This window comes from Bicyclus anynana, chromosome Z, assembly GCF_947172395.1.
Source record: "Bicyclus anynana chromosome Z, ilBicAnyn1.1, whole genome shotgun sequence".
Taxonomy (NCBI): Eukaryota; Metazoa; Arthropoda; class Insecta; order Lepidoptera; family Nymphalidae; genus Bicyclus; species Bicyclus anynana.
Window position 1 is genome coordinate 11,950,942 of NC_069110.1, and position 21,786 is coordinate 11,972,727.

Here is a 21,786-nt window from a genome sequence, read left to right on the forward strand (position 1 = left end):
TGTTCCCTTGACATACTAGTACACTGTAGAACTTTCTAATGGGGTCGAACCAATGATTTTATACTATTAGATATGGCACTGACGTGACGAAACTTATGTGTACAAAGCATTGACCTCTTATAATAAAAGGACGATACACTCGATATCACCTTTATCATCCTTATAAGAAAGGACGCCTGGTCCTGTAGTGGGTCGTTAAAATAGGCTGATGACGTATTTCTATAAAATACCTTCTAGACGACGAAAGGTGTTTCAATACATAAACGGCGTATAAATGGTGTGCTGGCCTATTCTCTATTTTGGTCTTTATTATTAACCTATTAAAATAAACATCAAATAATGTAATTTACCTACATACTGTGCGATATCCACCAAAAAACACTGGATGATAATTTTACGAGTACCTACATAGAATCTCAATTTTGTCATGTCAACTAGCATACGTCAAAGATAGTGAATTAGGCTGAAGTTGCTGCTGTCTACCGAGAGCCTAGTGGCAGTTTGATACTCTTACTATCACGCTAACGTAAACACGAATTTCTATGGAATTGAACAGCGACATCTAGTGGACAACTGTTTTAATTCCATATAAATTTGCGTTTACGTCAACGCGATAGTAACAGTATGAAAATATAGAAAACTCCCACTAGGCACACAGTTGGCTACGAACTCGTACTTATACTGTTATTACAGCGGCGACCCTACCCTAGTACCCTAATGCGGGCTACAGACCTTAAATTTGACTGTGCAGTTTGAACTGTACAGTAAAAACGCCCGTGTGTAGACAAATCTGAAAACTGCACAGTTAAAATGGCAATGTAAAATCGAATATTACATATACATTGGATAACACTATGCAATTACAACTGATGGTCTGTAGGTTGTAGCTTTAACGGCCTCCGTGGCGCAGTGGTATGCGCGGTGGATTTACAAGACGGAGGTCCTGTGTTCGATCCCCGGCCGGGCCGATTGAAGTTTTTACTAATTGGTCCAGGTCTGGCTGGTGGGAGGCTTCGGCCGTGGCTAGTTACCAACCTACCTACAAAGACGTACGGCCAAGCGATTTACCGGTACGATGTCGTGTAGTAACCGAAAGGAGTGTGGATTTCATCCTATTTCTTACAAGTTAGCCCGCTTCCATCTTAGATTGCATCATCACTTACCATCAGGTGAGATTGTAGTCAAGGGCTAACTTGTAGAGATTAAAAAAAAGAATCTCCAGCAGAAGTTCCGGCTTTAATTATATTACTCTCCGCAAAGGAAAAAAAAGTGGACCAGCTTTCAGATTGAAATGTACACCATATTGAAGTTATTTACTCTTTTCATAGATTTAAACCCAGCAGATGTCGCAGGCAATACACCGTTACATATAGCAGTAGAAAACGAATCTTTGGAAGCTATAGATTTTCTTCTTCAAAAGTGAGTACCAAATATATATACTTAAACATTGGTATTGCCGTGATAGCCCAGTGGATATGACCTCTGCCTCCAATTCCGGAGGGTGTGGGTTCGAATCCGGTCCGGGGCATGCACTTCCAACTTTTCAGTTGTGTGCATTTTAAGAAATTAAATATCACGTGTCTCAAACGGTGAAGGAAAAACATCGTGAGGAAACCTGCATGGCAGAGAATTTCTTAATTCTCTGCGTGTGTGAAGTATGTCAATCCGCATTTAGCCAGCGTGGTGGACTATAATATTGGCCTAACCCCTCTCATTCTGAGAGGAGCCTCGAGCTCAGCAGTGAGCCGTATATGGGTTGATAACGAAGACGACGACGAAACATTGGTAATAGAAATTATTGAGACACTTTAAAACATATTTTCAAGTTTATAGTTTTAGACTCTTTTTCTTTTTGTGGGTATAATTTATTTTTTTTTAATAAATTTAATTTGAGAAAAATTTTCATACAAGCTTTAAACTAAACATACATAAAATTTTAAATATTTGTCTATTTTATTTATATAATAAAACTGATCACTTTTGGTCTTTCGTTATGTGCTTTGATAATGACTAAGATTAGTTTCTTTTCTGGCATTACGAAAATATATGTACCTACGTATATGATAACGATCTCGTCTAAAAATAAATACATTTGCGTCAAACATAAACATATTTAGAGAATTGAGAAAATTACTTAATAGGTATGTTTACAAGATTTATGTATAAAGAACGGTAATAGGTATGTTTACAAGATAAGGAACGGCAATCACACAAGATGAGGGTATTGAGAGACAACGTAATATGTTTAGTCTAGCGAGCACTGCGTGGGCAGGATCTTTCAAAGGATCCTTCAAGGTGGTTCGAGTGCTATTGTTGTCAAATATATACGGAGCAATCTTAGCCATGTACTCGCAGTAAATGTATGTTATGGGTTGAGATAATTATTTTTAGTTTTTACCGGAGACCGAGGACATCAAGTGGTTTACAGGGAACCGCTGAAGGCTGGCGGCTTGGTTGTGTTGGAAGTCTTGACAAGTAGTCCAGTAAGTCCGTTGTCCAGCAGTGGAATCTATCAGCTGATAATGATGAACGTCTCTGATTATTATGATTGTCTAATTAGCATGGTAAATTCGTTTGTTTTTTATCGCCAAGACCATCAGATTAAAAAAATAATTTGAATAAATTAATTTAATAACAATTCACTTTCACATCCGTAACCGCGCTGAGATATACTTGATCGTAAGTAGCTGGGCTACGAGAATTCGTAGCTCAGCTATACACGGTAGCTAAATAAAAACTTGCTAGCTAGATTGTTGTACATATGACTATATTGTACACTACGCTTTATTTCACTCACAAATAAATTAGCAAAATCGGTTCAGTAAATCCCGAGATTACCCTCTACAACACCACAAACTTTACTTATTTATAATATGGTAGGGTGCCCATCACGCAGGCAGCATTCCCGCGTTGAATTGCGATTGAAATTCTTTGCGCGAGAAAGCTGCCCGCCCGAGGGTCGCCTGTTGCCTCTCTGAGGCGTTTGCCGATCTCCTTGTGGAGAGTCAGAGCGCTCCTGCCCCACGGGCCTAGTGTCTCGAATTCATATTGGGCGCCGAGACAACTGTATTTAAGGAACTTTAGACGCTCAATCGCAATTCAACGCGGGAATGCTGCCTGCGTGATGGGCACCCTACCAAGGGCGGCAAATTTTGATAAATATTTTTAGGTATTAGTTTTAATTTTAATTTATTTTAATTTTGTAGTTGTAGTTGTATTGATATTTCCTTATATTTTATTTTTATAATAAGTTTAGCCTATTTATAATATTAGTTAAAACCTACGTCGTTGCTCTATAGTTCACGAAGAGGATTATATCAGCGTGGCAATTCAGTGAAGCAAAAGTGTTAATTACGTACTGAATTGAATCCCGACGAAGTTCAATAATAACTTTCATCTCTCAAGTGCAAGAGCATTGTTTCTCGCAGTAACCGTGTTTGTGTTTTACAGCAATGTGAACACGTGCGCTTTGAACGAGAAAAATCAGGCACCCATACATTTAGCTACAGAATTAAATAAGGTGAGTTAGAAATATTTTTAATGTACGAATGTTTTTTTTTATTTGTTGTTTTAAAATTTTGTTTCTTTTTTGGGGAATCCTTATAGTTTCACTATGTCCGTCTGTCTGTCCATCCGCGGTTTAGCGCAGGGACTATTACTACTAGAAAGCTGTAAATAGGGATGATAACAGTTTTTAAAATTGTATATAAATTAAGAGTACGCTAATAGTAAAGCAATTTTGTAAAAGTAACAAGGTATTTGCGATCATTACTTTCGGAGCTACAGAGATTGAAAGGGTCAGATTTGCGGCGCTGCCGCGGATCCCTGAAAAACGCCCCATACAAAATGGTACGAACTTATGACATTAATTGCCTAAATTAATGATCGTTAGATTTGTATGGGCGTTTAAACAAAATTACAAATATCTTTGTTATTTCTGCGTTTATATTTATAAAAATGTCACATTTAATGTATTATTAAAACTTATTTATTTTGCACATATCCAGTCAATCTTTGCTTTTTATGTATAAATTAGTTAACATTGACCTTATTTACCCGAATGTATCATAAAAATCAATATATTCAAACCTAGTCATCATCCCCATTAGCTTCAAATCTTAAAAAAAAAAATTTATGGTACCTGCCTCCCCTACATGTAAACACTTTACATGTAGGGGAGGGATGTACCATTTTTTTTTATTCGTTTATTTCATAGTAAGGGATATTGTAACATGCGTATGATATGATATATAATGAAATTACAAGGAAAACTATGAATACTAAGTAGCAATTGCTATTTTAAGATTAGTAGTCGACCAACTAAAAATAGGAATAGGAACTCGGAAATAGCATACTAATTCCGTTGTTAATTGAAAAGATAAAATTGTCAGTGATAACTCAGTCTGTGAAAATTAGAATGCTGAAATTTGGTATGGGTATGTATGTATATTAATTACGTCAATAAAATGGTAATGGAAAAATTAAAAAAAAAATTGAGATTTCTTCCCAACATGCCAAGTGATTTTTTTATCGTCTATCTGTGCGGTATAGTTATCGGTATTTTTGTGCATTACATAAAGGATTAAAGTGCTAAGTTAATCTACGGAACCATACACTGCGCGTGGCCCGGCACGCATTTGGCCAGTTTTTTTTATATTAACCAACGAATGTTTGGAATATTTCAGAAATAATTTGAAATTTCACGTAATTATTTTAAATAGGCTTAGCTTTGCACCTGAAATTATATTTATTTTTACGTATTTTTATAGATTTGTAGGAAAATTGTTAAATCCCAAGTGTAGTGCTTACATTGTAATAACAGCAATATTACTTGCATTACTTATTGTAAAATGAGCGACTTGGAGCGACTTGTATGTGTCAATAAAGCCTTTAGTAGGTACATGGCTTTATAGCCAACAGGTAGGTGCTTACTATATATAACTACGTTCCACGTGTCTAGCAATGAATCTTACCTTTAAGATAAATAGAAACCTCAAATCTAATAATATTTTACGTGGGTAAGGAGGGGCACCACTATTTCAATAATTCCATGAAAGGCTTCGACATGTGCGTGGGAAGATAATGAGACATCGAAGAAACTAAAAATAACTCCAACCCCATGTTACACGTACCTGGATTTTATCTCGTTTCATGGCAGTCAGTCTTAAAGACGTGTTCGTGAGAAGTAGTCGTGCGATAGAATAGTTAATATTTTTACAGGTGTCGGTGCTGCAAGTCTTTGCAAAATACAAAACTCAGTTTAACGTGGACTTGGGGGGAGAACACGGGCGTACTGCGTTGCACTTTGCGGCGATTCACGACCACGACGTGTGTGCTAGAATATTGGTAAGTACTATTTCACTTTTAATTCAAGTTTTAATAAATCATCATCATCAATCATCATCATCTTTCGTCCGTCTCCGTCCAGAGATTAGCTTATGCGGGTTTGGATCACGAGGTCCTAGGTGCTAATCATGACAATTAAATATTGTGTTTTTTATGAGCAGTTGGCATAACTATTATCATCATCATACATCATCAACATCTTTCGGTGCATTTCGGTGCAGTGGTTAGCTAAGGCGGCTTTAGATCACGAGGTCCTAGGTGCGAATCCTGGCCACTAAATATAGTTTTTATTTTTGAGAAATTGACATTACTATTGTCATTATCATTCATCATCAACATATTTCGTCCATCTTGGTCCAGTGGTTAGCTTATGTGGCTTTAGATCACGAGGTTCTAGGTGCGAGTTCTGGGAATTAAGTATTTTTTTTTGAGAACTTGACATTACTATTGTCATCATCATTCATCATCAATATCTTTCGTCCGTCTCGGTCCAGTGGTTAATTTATGCGGCTTTGGATCACGAGGTCTTCGTTGCGAGTCCGGCCATTTAAATATAGTTTATTATTTTTGAGAAATTGACATTACTATTGTCATCATCATTCATCATCAACATCTTTCGTCCGTCTAGGTCCAGTGGTTAACTTATGAGGTTTTGGATCACGCGGTCTTAGTTGCGAGTCCTGGCGAATAATTATAGTTTATTATTTTTGAGAAATTGACATTACTATTGTCATCATCATTCATCATCAACATCTTTCGTCCGTCTAGGTCCAGTGGTTAACTTATGCGGTTTTGGATCACGCGGTCTTAGTTGCGAGTCCTGGCGAATAATTATAGTTTATTATTTTTGAGAAATTGACATTACTATTGTCATCATCATTCATCATCAACATCTTTCGTCCGTCTAGGTCCAGTGGTTAGCTTATGCGGCTTTGGATCACGAGGTCTTAGGTACGAGTTTTGGGTCATACCGCTGAGCCTTACTTTAAGAATTTATTAATCTTGCAACATCGTCCAGTGGATTGCTAATGCGGTTTTGAATTACGATGCCCTGCGAGTCCTGCCAATTAAATATTGTGTTTTTTTTATGAGAAGTTGGCAAAATTACTATCATCATCATCAACATCCTTCGTCCATCTCGGTCCAGTGGTTAGCTTATGCGGCTTTGGATCACGAGGTCTTAGGTGCAAGTTTTGGGTCATATCGCTGAGCCTTACTTTAACAATTTATTGATCTTGCAACATCATGCCGCAGAGAGCGGATTGATTCCGGCCTTTTCAAATCAAATGAAAATTTATTTATTTCAATTAGACTTAGTTTACTTAATTTACACACAAAGAAAACGTGAAAAAATTATAACCAAGGTTTTATTTTAGAATTTTAAAAAGTAAATAATATTTTTAAACAAGCCGTTTTTGTCAGGAAATATTGTACTATACAGTTATTTTTTAATTTCATTATTGAAATGTTGTTGTATGAAAGTATATTAAATAATATTATGAAATTAAAGTAACCCTTAAAAACTCAAGAATAAAAAAAAACCTAATTGCAGATCGCAGATTTTGGAGCACAATGCAAGCGTCCGTGCAACAACGGGTACTACCCGATACACGAAGCGGCCAAGAACGCTTCGTCTAGAACTATGGAAGTATTTCTCCAGTGGGGTGAATCCAAAGGTTGTACACGAGAACAAATGATTTCCCTGTACGATAACGAAGGCAACGTGCCTCTGCACTCAGCAGTGCACGGCGGAGACATCAGAGCCGTGGAGCTGTGTTTGAGATCTGGTGCAAAGATTTCCACACAGCAGCATGATTTTTCTACACCCGTTCATCTGGCCTGCTCCCAGGTATAAATTATTGGTATTTTGTCCATTTAATATTGTTTGGGCAAGTAATCATTGATTATGCCATGATAGACCAGTGCCTGTACTGCCTTCGATTCGTATGTGGTAGGCATACAACTCCAACATTTCAGTTACGTGCGTGCGAAAAACATCGTGAAGAAACCTGCATAAGAAATTTGTAAGTTTTCTACGTGTGTGAAGTCGCCCAATCCACATTGGGCCAGCGTGGTGGACTATTGGCCTAACCCCTCTCATCCTGAGAGGAGACTCGTTTTTAACAGTGAGTATGGGTTGTTAATGACGAGCTATACTCGGAGTATCTGATCCTCTGATCTGATTCTGTCAGAAATTAAGAGATCCGCAGAAGAACCAAAGTTACCGAGAGTTGCAAAACTGAAGAAGAAATGGGTGGGGCATATAGTTCGAACAGCTAGCCGTTGGGTCTTAAGTGCTGAAATAGCAATCACGCACCAGAAACCGTTCAGTTGGCCGTCTCCCTACTTAGTGTATCGAAGATATAAAGCGGGTTGCAGGTTGCCGCTGTTTGTAGGTGGCTTTAAACTTTTCTGGCAGCAGATTAGAATGATTAGATGATGATGAATATCATGTTATTAAGTAAAAATGGTATATTTCAGGGTGCCCTTGAAATTGTCAAGCTAATGTTCAGCATGCAGCCTGATGAGAAAATGGCTTGTCTTACATCATGCGACGTACAGCGAATGACTCCGTTACATTGTGCTGCCATGTTTGATCATCCCGATATTGTCAACTATTTGATCGCTGAGGGATCCGACATCAACCCTATGGATAAGGAAAGAAGGTCTCCTTTACTTTTGGCAGCTTCAAGAGCTGGCTGGAGGACTGTTCATACTCTGGTAGTATTTTTTTTTATATTTCTATCCTTAGTTTATTTGTACTCAGTAATTATATGCATATGCGCTGACTCGTTAATTTCACCGTTTTCGCATTATACTTAAGTAAATAAGTTACGTTACGAGTAATTAAGCTGCAATGCAAGTATACCTGTAGCTATCTTGATGTACTTTTTTTTAATTAGATAAGCCTCGGAGCAGATGTAGAGTTGAAGGATACAAATGATAGAAATGTACTACATCTAATCGTGATGAATGGCGGGCGGCTGGAAGACTTCGCAGCTACTTGCAGAGTAAGATTATTGATTAATTTATACCACAGATCCTCCTCCTTCTGTCGTGTTCCTCATATATGAGGGCCGTGACCACCTCCACCCATGATCTTCATTCTTATCCCACAGATATAATAATAATATGTAATAGATATGCTTAAAATTGTTAAATTTTGCATCCTCTACGTTTTGTAAACATGGTCAAAAACTTTTCCGATAAATATAAAAAAAAAATAAAAATAAAATAAGCCTTTATTACTGCTAGTTACATTTACATTTTAAAGTATATACATAATTCTTATTAATTAGCAGCTTGTCCTTCGACATAGGCCTCCCCTAAAGATCTCCACTTTTGTCTGTCCTTCGCCATTCTCATCCATTCAGGACCGGCGACCTTTTTAAAATCATCCTCCCAACGTTTCACCTGTCTTCCTTTATTCCTCTTATCATCCCTTGGAGACCCCCTTCCGATAAATACCAACAAATAAATCATAAAGCAAACTAATTGTTAATTGACTATATACTTATACTTATTTACATTATACTTCTTACTGTACCTATATTATATAATTTTTACATATTTTACTTCTTACTATTTAAGAATCGCTGTGAACAAAGCCTTATACATCTTCTTAATGAGAAAGACAGCAAAGGTTGTTCGCCCCTGCACTATGCTAGTCGTGAAGGGCATATCAGGTCCTTGGAAAGTCTCATAAAACTCGGCGCTTGCATAAATCTGAAGAACAATAACAACGAGAGTCCCCTGCATTTTGCTGCCAGGTAAATAAAAACTAGAATAGTTTATTTATTTCATCATCATCATTATAAGAGTATTTAACGTCACGCGCTTCGTGTACTCCCGTAGCCACAAGGCTAAACATGGTCTATAGCATCGTTTCCCAACCTGTGGTCCGCGGACCCCTGGGGGTCCGCGAGTATGTGTATGGGGGTCCGCGGTGTCATCTCTGGACCATACATAAATGCTAATATCACGTAATCGCTACGCTTACTTAAAGCGAGCAGATTTTAATCATTTTAGATGAGAGCACAGGTATTAGAAATGATGCAAACTTTCTTGCACATGTTCGTTACGAACACAACAACAGCATAAGTGAGGATTTTTTATTTTGATCACCTCTGCCTTCGCACACTAACAGGTGAAGCAATATTTGAAGTATCCACTCATGAAATTACTTGAAGTTTGTAGCAGTTAGTGTCGACGGTGCTCGGGCTATGACCGGGACACGAATAGGGCTTTAGGCGCGCGTGAAGAAGATGAATCCAGCTATTATCTGGCATCACTGCCGCATTTATAAGGATTTTTTGCTGTTTATTTTGTTAAGGGGGTCCGTGAAAACTGTTCTTGATTTCCTAGGGGTCCATGGCTAAAAAAGGTTGGGAAACGCTGGCTATAGTATCCCGCGCGCACCTGGTGCGTCATACTGTACTACATTTGTTTTTCATACAATTTGGTACAAAATATTCAAATCACAGAAAAACAAAATAATGTTACTTAATGACCCTATAGAGAGTTCAATATATATGTTAATAATACTGATTATATCAATATAATGACAGCATTCTATTTAATTTCTTACATGTTTACTAATTACAGGTATGGACGTTACCACATTGCCAGCCAGCTTCTAGATTCGGATAAAGGTACCTTCATAATAAACGAGAGTGACGGTGAAGGTCTCACACCACTGCACATTGCCTCTCGTGAGGGTCACACAAGAGTGGTGCAACTGTTACTTAACCGAGGAGCCTTACTGCATAGAGACCACAACGGTCGTAACCCACTGCACTTGGCCGCCATGAGTGGGTACATACAAACAATAGAACTGTTACATTCAGTTCATTCCCATTTACTGGATCAATCAGATAAAGACGGGGTGAGTAAAAAAAGTACAGTGTGCCTAGTGGGAGTTTTCAATATTTTCATACTTTTACTATCACGTTGACGTAAACGTAAATTTATATGGAATTGAGACAGTTGTGCAGTAGTGCCACTAGATGGCGCTGTTTCAATTCCTTAGAAATTCGCGTTTACGTTACGTGACAGTCACAGTATCAAACTGCCACTAGGCCCTCTGTAATGTAAAATCAGCTTATATTATGATAAATATGTGCTTGAGCTCATAATAGCTTAGATGAGCGTAAGTGCAAAAAATATTCCTAAAAAACAAATAAAGGTTGACTCCTTTATTTGTTTTTTTTTATTAAACGAAACATTTAAGGGGGCCTTAAATGTTTCGCCTAACAGAAAATATACTAGTAGGCTTGTGCTCTTTGGCTGATTCGCTGATACCTTGATTTAAAGTCCTTAATAGTTAAACTGTGATAATGCCTTGATAATGCAATTAATTCAGTAATTGACTGTTAAAGAAAATAAAGTTTCAAAGTAATGATAACGAGTGCATGTTAAAATCAGACTGGTTTAAATCTTTTTAAATTTTATCTTTTCAAGATAAAATTACTAAACCGATTTTCATGAAAATAAAATGGGACCAATCTGGAAGTATACTCTTACAAACAAAGAAAGAATTATCATAATCACACTCATATTATAAAGGCGAAAGTTTGTGAGTGTGTGTGTGTGTGTGTGTGTGTCTGTATGTGTGTGTGTGTGTGTGTGTGTGTGTGTGTGTGTGTGTTTGTGTGTGTGTGTGTGTGTGTGTGTGTGTAAGTATGTAAGTATATTTGTTCCTCCTTTACGCTGCAGCTACTGAAGCTTAAATTTGGATTGAAAAAAGATTTCACTCTGGATTAACACATAGGCTTTTCATCCCGGAAAAATCCATGGTTTCCGCGGGATTCGTGAAAAACTGAATTCCACGCTAGTTGGTTAATAAATGCAAAGTTATGAGGTAACAAACATTTAAAAAAACAACTATTTCTGACAATATAATTTTCCTTTCAGAATACCCCACTTCACTTGGCTACTATGGAAAATAGACCTAACTCCATATCTTTGCTGCTATCTATGGGGTGCCGCCTGAGTTACAATAAGTTGGACATGAGCGCTATTGACTACGCCATCTATTACAAGTTTCCTGACGCGGCTCTTGCTATGGTTACCCATGAAAATAGGTGAGAGACTGTTTCTAATTACTTCTTGGATGCGGCAGGGTCTGCACCACGCAGCCGTCAAATATATGATTGTAATTTTATTAAAAAACTGTTAATTAAAATATTTCCAGAGCTAAAGAAGTAATGGCGCTTCGTTCTGACCGCCACCCTTGCGTGACCCTGGCTTTGATTGCTTATATGCCGAGGGTATTCGAGGCAGTGCAGAACAAATGCATCACTAAAGCTAATTGCAAGAAAGATTCAAAGAGCTTTTATGTAAGTATATGATTATAACAAGACGATTTTAGTGGCTTAAAACCTATCCAGCACAATTAATTCGAACCACGTGAACATTTGATTCGAATTAGGGCCCAATATTTTTCTTTGTATTATTTATTGGTATTTTTTTGTATTACTTACAATATTTTTATAGATTAAAAAGAAATTCAAGCATTTTCCCTATTGTATTAGTTAACGTCAGTCTAAACTGAATGTAATCTTCTGTATTGGTTCAGTGTATTTGGTTAGCTAGTAGGCATAAGATAACCTGGGGCCTTAGCCAAGTGTCAGGTCGATTCTCTTTTTACAAACGCTAACACTTTGAAACTAACAAAATGTATGGGAATGACAGATTCAAACGACAACTTGATCACATGACCTGTCGATGATAGTAAATGTCATTCCAATACATCGCTTAATTTTCTAAGAGTTAGCGTTTGTAGAAAGAGAATCGCCGTGCCACATGGCTACAGACCCTTCTTTTAAAGCCTCAGAATAAAAGTTATGGAGTCTATTATAACTTTCTCTGGAGATAAATCAAATCTTAAGTATACAGACAAGCCGACGCCCCATGATTTCACTCGCGTAGTTTCTATTCCCGTGAGAATATGGGCATAAAATATAGCCTATGACACTTTCAAATAACGTGGGTTTCTAGTGGTAAGAATTTTCAAAATCGGTTTAGTAAATCCAGATATTATCCCCTACAATACCATAAACTTTAACTCTCATATTCTCTCTCATCTCTTTTTATCTGTAATTATTATAAGAGGTAAAGTTTGTGTTTGACATGTAATTTAAATATTCTTTATCTTTGAGTGCCACTTCTATTGAAAGTAGGATCATTAGAGCAATCTAAATTTTGGGAACAGTAGCACTAAGTGACTGATTTTAGTCAACTCAGGATTTTCTTAATAATTAGTTGTTTTTGGATAGCGCTTAGCACTAATCGCGTACAACCTATTGTACTTTGGCGCATATTTGCTCTTACTTACGCATCGGGTTACATCTTCAACCAATTGCCATTTTCTTTGGGAACGACACTGCTGTCTTTAGATTCTTTCTCCTGGCAATGAAACCTTAGTAATTTGAGGACAGGTAGTATGATCATTTTGAAATTTTCATTCGTGTTACCATTGCTAACGCCGAGTTCTAAGAGCTGTCATCACATATGAAAAGCCGCTATGCAAAGCCGGTCTTAGATGCATAAGTAAATATTCATGTAAAGATTAGTGCACGGATATAACGCATTTTTCTAGTTTATAATAGGTTTGTAACGATTGTTTAAGTAATATAATATACCTATATACTCATGAATGAAATTGTTTTGCTTGGTACATATTAAATCTGATTATGACATTTAGATCAAGTACAACTTCGATGCCCTTTGCACACAACCATTAGCTGATGAAGGCAACAAGAAGCCAGAGAGTGTTTTGAAATCTCAAAATTTACCTTTACCAGCCCTCAACGTAAGTGATAACAGTACGACACTTAAATAACTATGTTGACTTTTTTTGACGTCGCAGATTAAATATTCTTTCAAGTTCTACCAAGACTCGAAGCTTAAGATTGAAGCGCTAAGACAGGCGCTGAACAACCCAAAGTATCGCCCAGAACCGTTGAGTGTGATCAACGTGAGTGGAGTGTCACTACAGCACCATAGGTTTATCCATACTTGTGCGCTTTCGTCCTGTCGAAAATTTACTAAGTCAGACTCAGATTTTGTTTCTTACTAGGCAATAGAAATGACGTACTACTTCTGTTTGTGTACCAGTACCTAGCGGCTCTAGATTGTAGAGTGCGGGAAATCACTCTGCAATCTAGAGTCGAATATGAGACATATTTATTTTAATGCTACATCACATGCTATCGAACTTAGACGCGACTGCTAATAAGTAGTCTTGACAGCGTGTCTTGTATATTGGAAATGAACAAGTACGTAGCACCTAGATGCCCGAAAATTGTTTTTAACGATTCAGACGATGACAACGATCGACAAAGCTTTTCAGGCAACACACAAGCTACACAGCATCTTCGCCGCCGAAGACGAGGTCCCTAATATCTGACTTCACCCAGACGTTTGTTTTTTAGCTCACGTTCTTGGGGGCGCCCGGATTGACGCACTCAGGCCAATACATCCTTCAAAAACGTCCCTCTAAGCCTACGTTCGAGACTCATAGGAGGCGCTCTTAGAGAGTCATTCCGCCGATCTCTTCTGCTTCTGCCTTCGGGCCCCATCAAACGATGCTTCTACGCCAAAACCCCCCCTAATGCTGTTGAGATTTTTAGTTTGTAGAGTTTACGCTGTTTAACGAAAATGCAGAACTTACACAATTAGAAAAAAAGGTGCGGCTAGATTACGTTTAGTCGCCATTTCTACTGCCTAGTGATTTTTTCTAGGGTCAGACTTCTTGTTTTATGAGTTTTAGACGGTAAATTATAGTTGATCAAGTCAAAGATGAGAGTGTACAAACGTGGTGGCCTAATGACGCTTCGCACAAGTTTGTCTTTGCAGTGAGAACTATTTGGCAACACAAATAACTTTTTAATCAGTTTTACCCTTACGTGTCTCAAACCGTTTACAAAAATACTCAGGTGATGAAACGTGAGAACATATTTAAAGTCTTTACTTTTTATTACGTTGAAATGATTCAAAGTAACTTTCGACGCAAGAATCGCTAATAGTCTCTTCAAAAATTATTTAGAAAGATTTCTTTCTTCTATACCTCGTTAGTCCAGTGGTTTGTGCGGTAGTCTATGCGACTTTGGATCATCAGGTCCTGGGTTTGAATCCCGTGCTGGGCTATGAATTATTTGGCTTTTCTTTCTTTTATAAGTTTCTCTATAGAAGCTTGAAATTATAATGTGGCAGTGTTAGAACTTCATACCTCGAAAAGATATTAAACAGCTGCTTTAAAATACAAAATAAGAAATACTGTTTTTGAAAACGGTTAGTCAAACGTAAAATTTTACAATAAATCGTGAATTTATTTTGAAATCCAAAATGGTCTCATTGCAATTCATAACCACAAGAATGTTTGTGTATAATACACTAATACACAGCAAGCTTGGTAATATCACTACAGTCTAACATTACTCGTACAATAAGGTGGTTGGGTTGTCTGTTGATTGTTTCATATAAAAATCATATCATAGATCTACTATGTGCTTTGATATAGCAAATGTAACTAACATCTTTTGCGCACTGAGGAAGTGCGACAAATTTATTATAAAAATACTTAAACCCAAGCACAAAACACATGGTGTGGACGCTCGCTTTTCTCCCTAACCTTAGTCATCTCAATAACATAATCGCAAATGGGTTGTACAGAAGTATTTGTTTAATACATTTTATATTCGTGCATGTATTTCTAATATACTGTTCTAAAGTTAATCAAAGACAATAATTTTCAGGCTATGGTTGCTCATGGTCGTGTGCAACTGCTTGCTCATCCACTAAGTCAAAAATACTTGCAAATGAAGTGGAATTCTTACGGAAAATATTTTCACCTGGCCAATCTACTTTTCTACTGCGTTTTCTTAACATTTATCACGCTTTACGCGAACCTACTGATGAAGAAACCGTATGACGTACAAACAAACAACAAAACCAGCAATAGTACTTTGGCTAATTTAAAAAATAAACCTGCTGATGAACAAGGTAAAGACAAAACAAGTAAGAGCGGGGGCACACGATGCACACGGCGCCGCATCGCAAAGATTTTACCGTATCAGCGAGCACATGAGCGGTGCGGCGCCGCAACGTTGTTATGTCGCAGCAATGCCGTAGCAGCGTTGGACAGTCTGTTAATAAAGTAGTTGTGACGCATAAACAACTGAGCTGTACCGCTCCAAAGTCGCAACACATTTACCCCTCCCCGCCTTATCTGGGTGGTTGCAAGTCCGGTGCGGCATCGAAACGCATTGTGTGACATGCCACAGATGTTCCCATGTAAGACGACGCAGCAACACCGCTCCGACGCCGCACCGCCGCCTTAACGAAAAGATTTCACCGTATCAGCGGGCGCACGAGCGGTGTGGCGTCTCAACGTTGTTATATCGCAGCGGTGCCGTGGCAGCTTTGGACAGTCTGTTAATAAGTCGTGTGACATGCCATAGATATTTCTATGCGAGACGACGCAGCGACACCGCTCCGGTACCGCACCGCCGCCGCAACGTATCGTATGCCCCCGTCCTAAGAAATCTGAAAAATAAAACGAAATATTTAGGCCCGGTATCACCTTCTGGTAAATGTTGGACAATAGTTTAACCATAAGTTTTGTCATTGTCTTACTTTATGTCAAGTGACAAAGTTATCCGACAGTTTTTCAAAAGGTGGTGAAAACTGATACTTAATGATATAATTAAATAAAAAAATAAAAACGAAAATTTCATTTCCACAGCCGAGTTTGAATCTTGGATTGCTTTATACACGAGCACGGTAGCGATTCTCATCTACAATTTCATTGGTTTGATTCGAGAAATGTGCAATATAAGGGACCAAAAGTGCCATTACATAATGGATCCATCAAATTTTGTCTCGTGGATGCTGTATGTTAGCTCAGTACTCATGGTGCTACCGTCCATATATCCAATTTATGAAGACATCCAGGTACGTAATATTAAATACTACATCTATATGTTAACGATTTCTGTTTAAACTCAATTTTTTTATTCTCTGTAATCTAAAAGTCTATTATGGACAGATTTCATTTTATAAAAGTTGAAAGTTTGGAGTTTGGTTTTGGACCATAGTGGCATTGGGCGGTACCAAGTTTGTAATTCAGAACCTCAATAGTTCATGTAAATGAAGTAGTTTTTTAATATGTTATACGAGAAATCATGCCCCAGTACTTTATACCTAACTTTGTTTAGCAACATTTCTGTAGAGTTTGTAGAGTGTTTCTAGAAGAGCGATTGAAGACATGATTCATATTATTATTACCGAGGTAATTAAAAAAGGATGCTCTTTATATTTGGATGGTTGAGTCTCTGACCTCTTGAAACCGCATTCCTCTTAAAGCCACATTTGTGCAAACTCTATGGTTGTCTACTGCACTTTACCTATCTGACTGACTAGCACCGTCATTGAACATCAGGTGAGATTGCAGTCAATGCAAACTTATAACTGAATAAATAAGGGTTCCGTTTTGTACTACGTAAGTTCGGAACCCTAAAAAGACCATGATCCAAGTTTAGATTTAATAAAAACAAAGATTTGCCCAGGCTCTCAATCTACCATTAATTATTATTTGTCTTTGAGTCCACAGATAAGAGGGTGAGCTTCAAATGAATATCGCTTCACCGCCGCATCTGTCTGTCTGTTCGCGAAAAAATCTACATATAATAGGCGATTTTTATCTATTGGTAAAAACCGCATGAAAATCCTTTTAGTGGTTTATGAGTTTATTGTGAAAAAACAGACAAATAGACAGATAGACGCGGCGAAGGTTTCCAGCAAAAGAGATAAAGTGGTTTACGAAGAAGATTTCTCGGAGACGTACTCGTAGATACGGTCGTCCGCTGGTTTATTTTAGATTAATGACAGTGTGGTTTAATAAATTTCACTTTTCAGTTCTCAGCTGCTTCGATCACGGTATTTTTGTCGTGGTTCAATTTACTCTTGCTGCTGCAGCGCTTTGACCAAGTTGGAATTTACGTGGTGATGTTCCTGGAAATCTTGCAGACCCTTATAAAAGTTTTGATGGTGTTTTCCATTTTGATCGTAGCTTTTGGGCTGTCATTCTTCGTACTGCTGTCTAAAGTGGGTCTCCATTTGACGGTATTTGTTACAGATATAGCAATAGCGAAACTTGTTTTTTTTCTTTTTTTTTGTTTTTGGTAGAGTTTTGAATAGGTAAATTTTACATTAACAACAAATAAGATTACATGTTGAAAATCTACATAGTTCATATTAATTCTTATTTGGCGTATTAAGTTATGGCTACAGTAATATTTTAGAAAACACTACCTATTCCAAACTAACAATGCTAAGCGTTCATGACGTCATGAAAAGAGAAACAATAGAGAAATTATTTTTTTGAAAATGCAAGCGAATAGATTTTTGCCTTTGCGAGAGCGAGATTTAAAAAAAGAACATTTTTTTTAATTAATGATTCTACCACATTATATTATTATAATTTCAGGGAAAACATTTGTCCTTCAGTAGCATTCCAATGTCGATGATGCGAATTTTCGCAATGATGTTGGGAGAAATCGACTTTGTGGGAACTTACGTGCAGCCTTACTACAAAACCGATTCAGACATTGTGTTGCCATTTCCCATACCGACATTTTTGATCCTTGCATTGTTTATGGTATTCATACCGATTTTGTTAATGAACCTACTCATCGGTTTGGCTGTCGGCGACATTGAGAGTGTGCGGAGAAATGCTCAATTAAAACGTTTGGCTATGCAAGTAAGAAGTTATCTAATTTTTACTATTAGAAAATCCAAAAATCACAGAACCCATTATCATTAATTGGTACAAAATATTAAACATAACGCATAACATTGTATAGAAGTGTGAGTTGAGAGTATTTTGTCAAACCTGGGTGACGTTGTCGCATGGGTTCGTCGGCTTTTCGCGGAGGATAGCAAAATAAATAAATCATTATATAATCATAACGCATAACAATTACGTACAATACTTGTACTAAATTTAGTACGAGTATTTAGGAATACTTGCACTAAATCTTATGTATTTGTAAACACTAAATTGATTATATAATAACTGAAATACATCTGGAAGTCATGTGCAAGCGAAGGCGAATGCAATATCGTAATAACTATACGTACTAAGTGTTACACCAACGTTATGTGATAGATAACTTATTTATATTATTTGACACTAGCAAACGACGCGCGGTTTCACCCACGTGGTTACCGTTCCCGTAGGAATACGGGAATAAAATGCAGCCTGTAGCACTCGGGGATAGAGTGGCAAATCCCAAAATACCCTGAAATTTACGGTTGTACACAGTAGGACTGGCAGAGACACTACGGTTCAGAATTCCATGCACCTACTCCTCTTAATGTCATTTTATTGCAAAACGGCGAGAACTTTTTCGAGGTCCTTTATTAGTTTGTTTGTTTGTTTCTCTGCGTTGAATAGGCTCCAAAAATATTGAAAAATTCTTTCACTGTAGGAAGCTACACTATCCCTGGATGCTAAGGGCTGTTATATTTTATCCCCGCACGCGGGTGATACCACGTGGCGTCTGCAAGTTTTATTACATTATTGCAATAGGAGAAATATAAGTAAAGAGATTTGAAATGTCTAATGATTGAGGTCTCTGAAAGGAAGGGGAAAATAAAAAAGATAGTGCTCGCATTAAAAAAAATGGGCATCTTATTTAATATTTTTTGTAACTCTAATATGGCCTTCAATTTATTTCTCTTTTACTTGTTAAAATGTCAAAGGTGGTCTTGCATACGGAACTCGAGCGAAAACTACCTGCGTTTCTGTTGGAAAAAGTTGACAAGGATGAACTGATTGAATACCCAAACAATAAGAAATGTAAACTTGGCTTTCTCGATGTAATTCTACGCAAATGGTTCTGCAACCCATTCACTGATGACGGTTTGTAAATATTTTTTTTATTGTAAAATTAATACCATTCAAAATATTGTTTGAAAAATGTCTTAATGATTTGTAATTAATAATAATTACTTTATTTATTGATGATGATGATTATTATGAGCTGTGATAGCCCAGTGGATATGACCTCTGCTTCCGATTCCGGAGGGTGTGGGTTCGAATCCGGTCCGGGGCATACACCTCCAACTTTTCAGTTGTGTGCATTTTAAGAAATTAAATATCACGTGTCTCAATCGGTGAAGGAAAACATCGTGAGGAAACCTGCATACGAGAGAATTATCTCAATTCTCTGCGTGTGTGAAGTCTGCCAATCCGCATTTGGCGCAGTGGTGGACTATTGGCCTAAACCCTCTCATTCTGAGAGGAGACTCGAGCTCAGCAGTGAGCCGAATATGGGTTGATGACGACGACTTTATTTATACAGCAGCCAATCTAGATCTCGTCCTTGAAAGCAGTGATGACACGATAATGAGAGAAGTCGACAAACTCAAACGACGTTGCCGGGAAATGGCGCGGACACTTGACCAAACGCATCACCTTGTTCGGCTAATTGTGCAGGTCAGTTCAAATTGAATCGTTCCGACATCCCTCTTTTTTTTTATTCTGTACAAGTTAGCCTTGACTACAATCTCACCTAATGGTAAGTGATGATGCAGTCTAAGATGGAAGCGGGCCAACTTGTTAGGAGGAGGATGAAAATCCACACCCCTTTCGGTTTCTACACGGCATCGTACCGGAACGCTAAATCGCTTGGCGGTACGTCTTTGCCGGTAGGGTGGTAACTAGCCACGGCCGAAGCCTCCCACCAGCCAGACCTGGACAAATTAAGAAAATCTCAATCTGCCCAGCCGGGGATCGAATCCAGGACCTCCGTCTTGTAAATCCACCGCACATACCACTGCGCCACGGAGGCCGTCATAAATTTCATATAATTGCATACGGTAATTTTACCTCGGGATACTTATTTAACGGCCTTATTTATAAATATGGATTAGGACGTAAACCTCCAAATAGATCTTCAAGTAAAGTGAACTTTAAACTGTGGTTGAGTCCACCTTACTTTGAAGAAAATTGTGGTTTAAATATTAATTCATATTTATGAATATGGGTAAGTGTTTAAAAAACATCCAAACATCTCTTTACGATATTATCTTAGTCGCATGTTAGAACTAACGGTCGCCGACCAAACAACAACTGGTAGGTATAAAAAAAGTAATCTCTTTCATTGCGTTGGCGCGAAAGTGATGGGACTGGAACTTCTTCGCCGCCATTGGTTGTTATTTTTTTGTCTATTTCTCTTCCCGAAATTAGACCTCATGATTGCTTTCTATGTAGAATAAAAATATATATATTATACAGATATAAGTAAGTAAGTTGAATCAAAATGGTGGTCATCTACAATTATAAAGTGCTTCGTGGTTACCGAGTACTAGTATGTCAAATAATTTGAAATTTCGTACACGATTTGAATTGCGTCTATGTGTTGCTACGGTAACTCGCCCAAAATCGCCAACACCCGAAAATGTACTACAGAGCATAGTTGAACTTACAGGCCGCGTACTATACCTATTTGATTTAATATATAGATACTAGCGGACGCCCGCGACTTCGTCCGCGTGGAATTTAGTTTTTCACAAATCCCTCTGGAACCATGGATTTTTCCGGGATAAAAAGTAGCCTATGTGTTAATCCATGCTATAATATATCTCAATACAAATTTCAGCTAATTCGGTTAAGTAGTCGAGGCGCGAAAGAGTAACAAACATTCATATCATTAAAATCATCAGTTTTCGCAAATCTCGGGAAACCATGGATTTTTTCGGGATAAAAAGTAGCTTATGTGTTAATCCAGAGTAAAATCTATTTCGATTCCAAATTTTAGCCAAATCGCTTCAGTAGTAGCGGCGTTAAAGAGTAACAAGCATCCAAACATCCAAACATCCATACAAACTTTCGCGTTTATAATATTAGTAGGATGATATGTTGAAGTGTGTAAGCCAGAGTTGTATTTTTTTTATAGAAAATGGAGATCAAAACCGAGGCGGACGATGTCGACGAAGGAGTTTCTCCGGCGGAGACCCGCGCAGCCCCCCGCTGGAACTCATCCCGCGTACGAAATAAGTTGAGGGCCGCTTCTTCTTTCAAAACCAGTTAAATTTGGCAAACGGTTCATTACGGTCTGCAAGGCGACTATGGCGGTGGCAATTATTAATTGAAAGTTCATTTTTTTTTTATTGAGAAAGAATACAATATGGAACTTAAGCTAACTTATTCTAATAACTATACAAATCATGCCCACGTGGAATGGTGGCAAGAATACTGGCTGCATTTTCGCGCTGGGCAGACAGGCTGATCCTTTGCGCAAAAAATTAGCCAGCCCTTCTGTTGACAGAAGGGCTGGCTAATTTTTATTTAATCTACAAACCATACTCGGAGGCACAATTATAGGCGGATAATTGTGCCTTTGAGTATATATTATACAAAAAAATCTCACT

The 21,786-nt window shown here is 37.8% G+C and overlaps 1 protein-coding gene across 1 annotated transcript in view; it reads left to right on the forward strand.

The window, feature by feature from the left end:
• Positions 1–21,581, forward strand: part of LOC112049118 (transient receptor potential cation channel subfamily A member 1) — a 39,264-nt gene extending 17,683 nt beyond the window's left edge. The window contains exons 4-22 of the mRNA XM_052890511.1: positions 1,329–1,419; positions 3,451–3,520; positions 5,221–5,346; positions 6,899–7,195; positions 7,828–8,067; positions 8,250–8,357; positions 8,938–9,116; positions 9,952–10,231; positions 11,260–11,429; positions 11,540–11,684; positions 13,052–13,159; positions 13,217–13,324; positions 15,105–15,366; positions 16,094–16,302; positions 17,266–17,454; positions 17,837–18,109; positions 19,114–19,273; positions 19,671–19,849; positions 21,312–21,581. Of these exons, the coding sequence (XP_052746471.1) occupies positions 1,329–1,419; positions 3,451–3,520; positions 5,221–5,346; positions 6,899–7,195; positions 7,828–8,067; positions 8,250–8,357; positions 8,938–9,116; positions 9,952–10,231; positions 11,260–11,429; positions 11,540–11,684; positions 13,052–13,159; positions 13,217–13,324; positions 15,105–15,366; positions 16,094–16,302; positions 17,266–17,454; positions 17,837–18,109; positions 19,114–19,273; positions 19,671–19,849; positions 21,312–21,446 (3,329 nt within the window). The 3' untranslated portion in view covers positions 21,447–21,581. The remainder of the gene's footprint in view (positions 1–1,328; positions 1,420–3,450; positions 3,521–5,220; positions 5,347–6,898; positions 7,196–7,827; positions 8,068–8,249; positions 8,358–8,937; positions 9,117–9,951; positions 10,232–11,259; positions 11,430–11,539; positions 11,685–13,051; positions 13,160–13,216; positions 13,325–15,104; positions 15,367–16,093; positions 16,303–17,265; positions 17,455–17,836; positions 18,110–19,113; positions 19,274–19,670; positions 19,850–21,311) is intronic.
• The last annotated feature ends 205 nt before the right edge of the window (positions 21,582–21,786 follow it).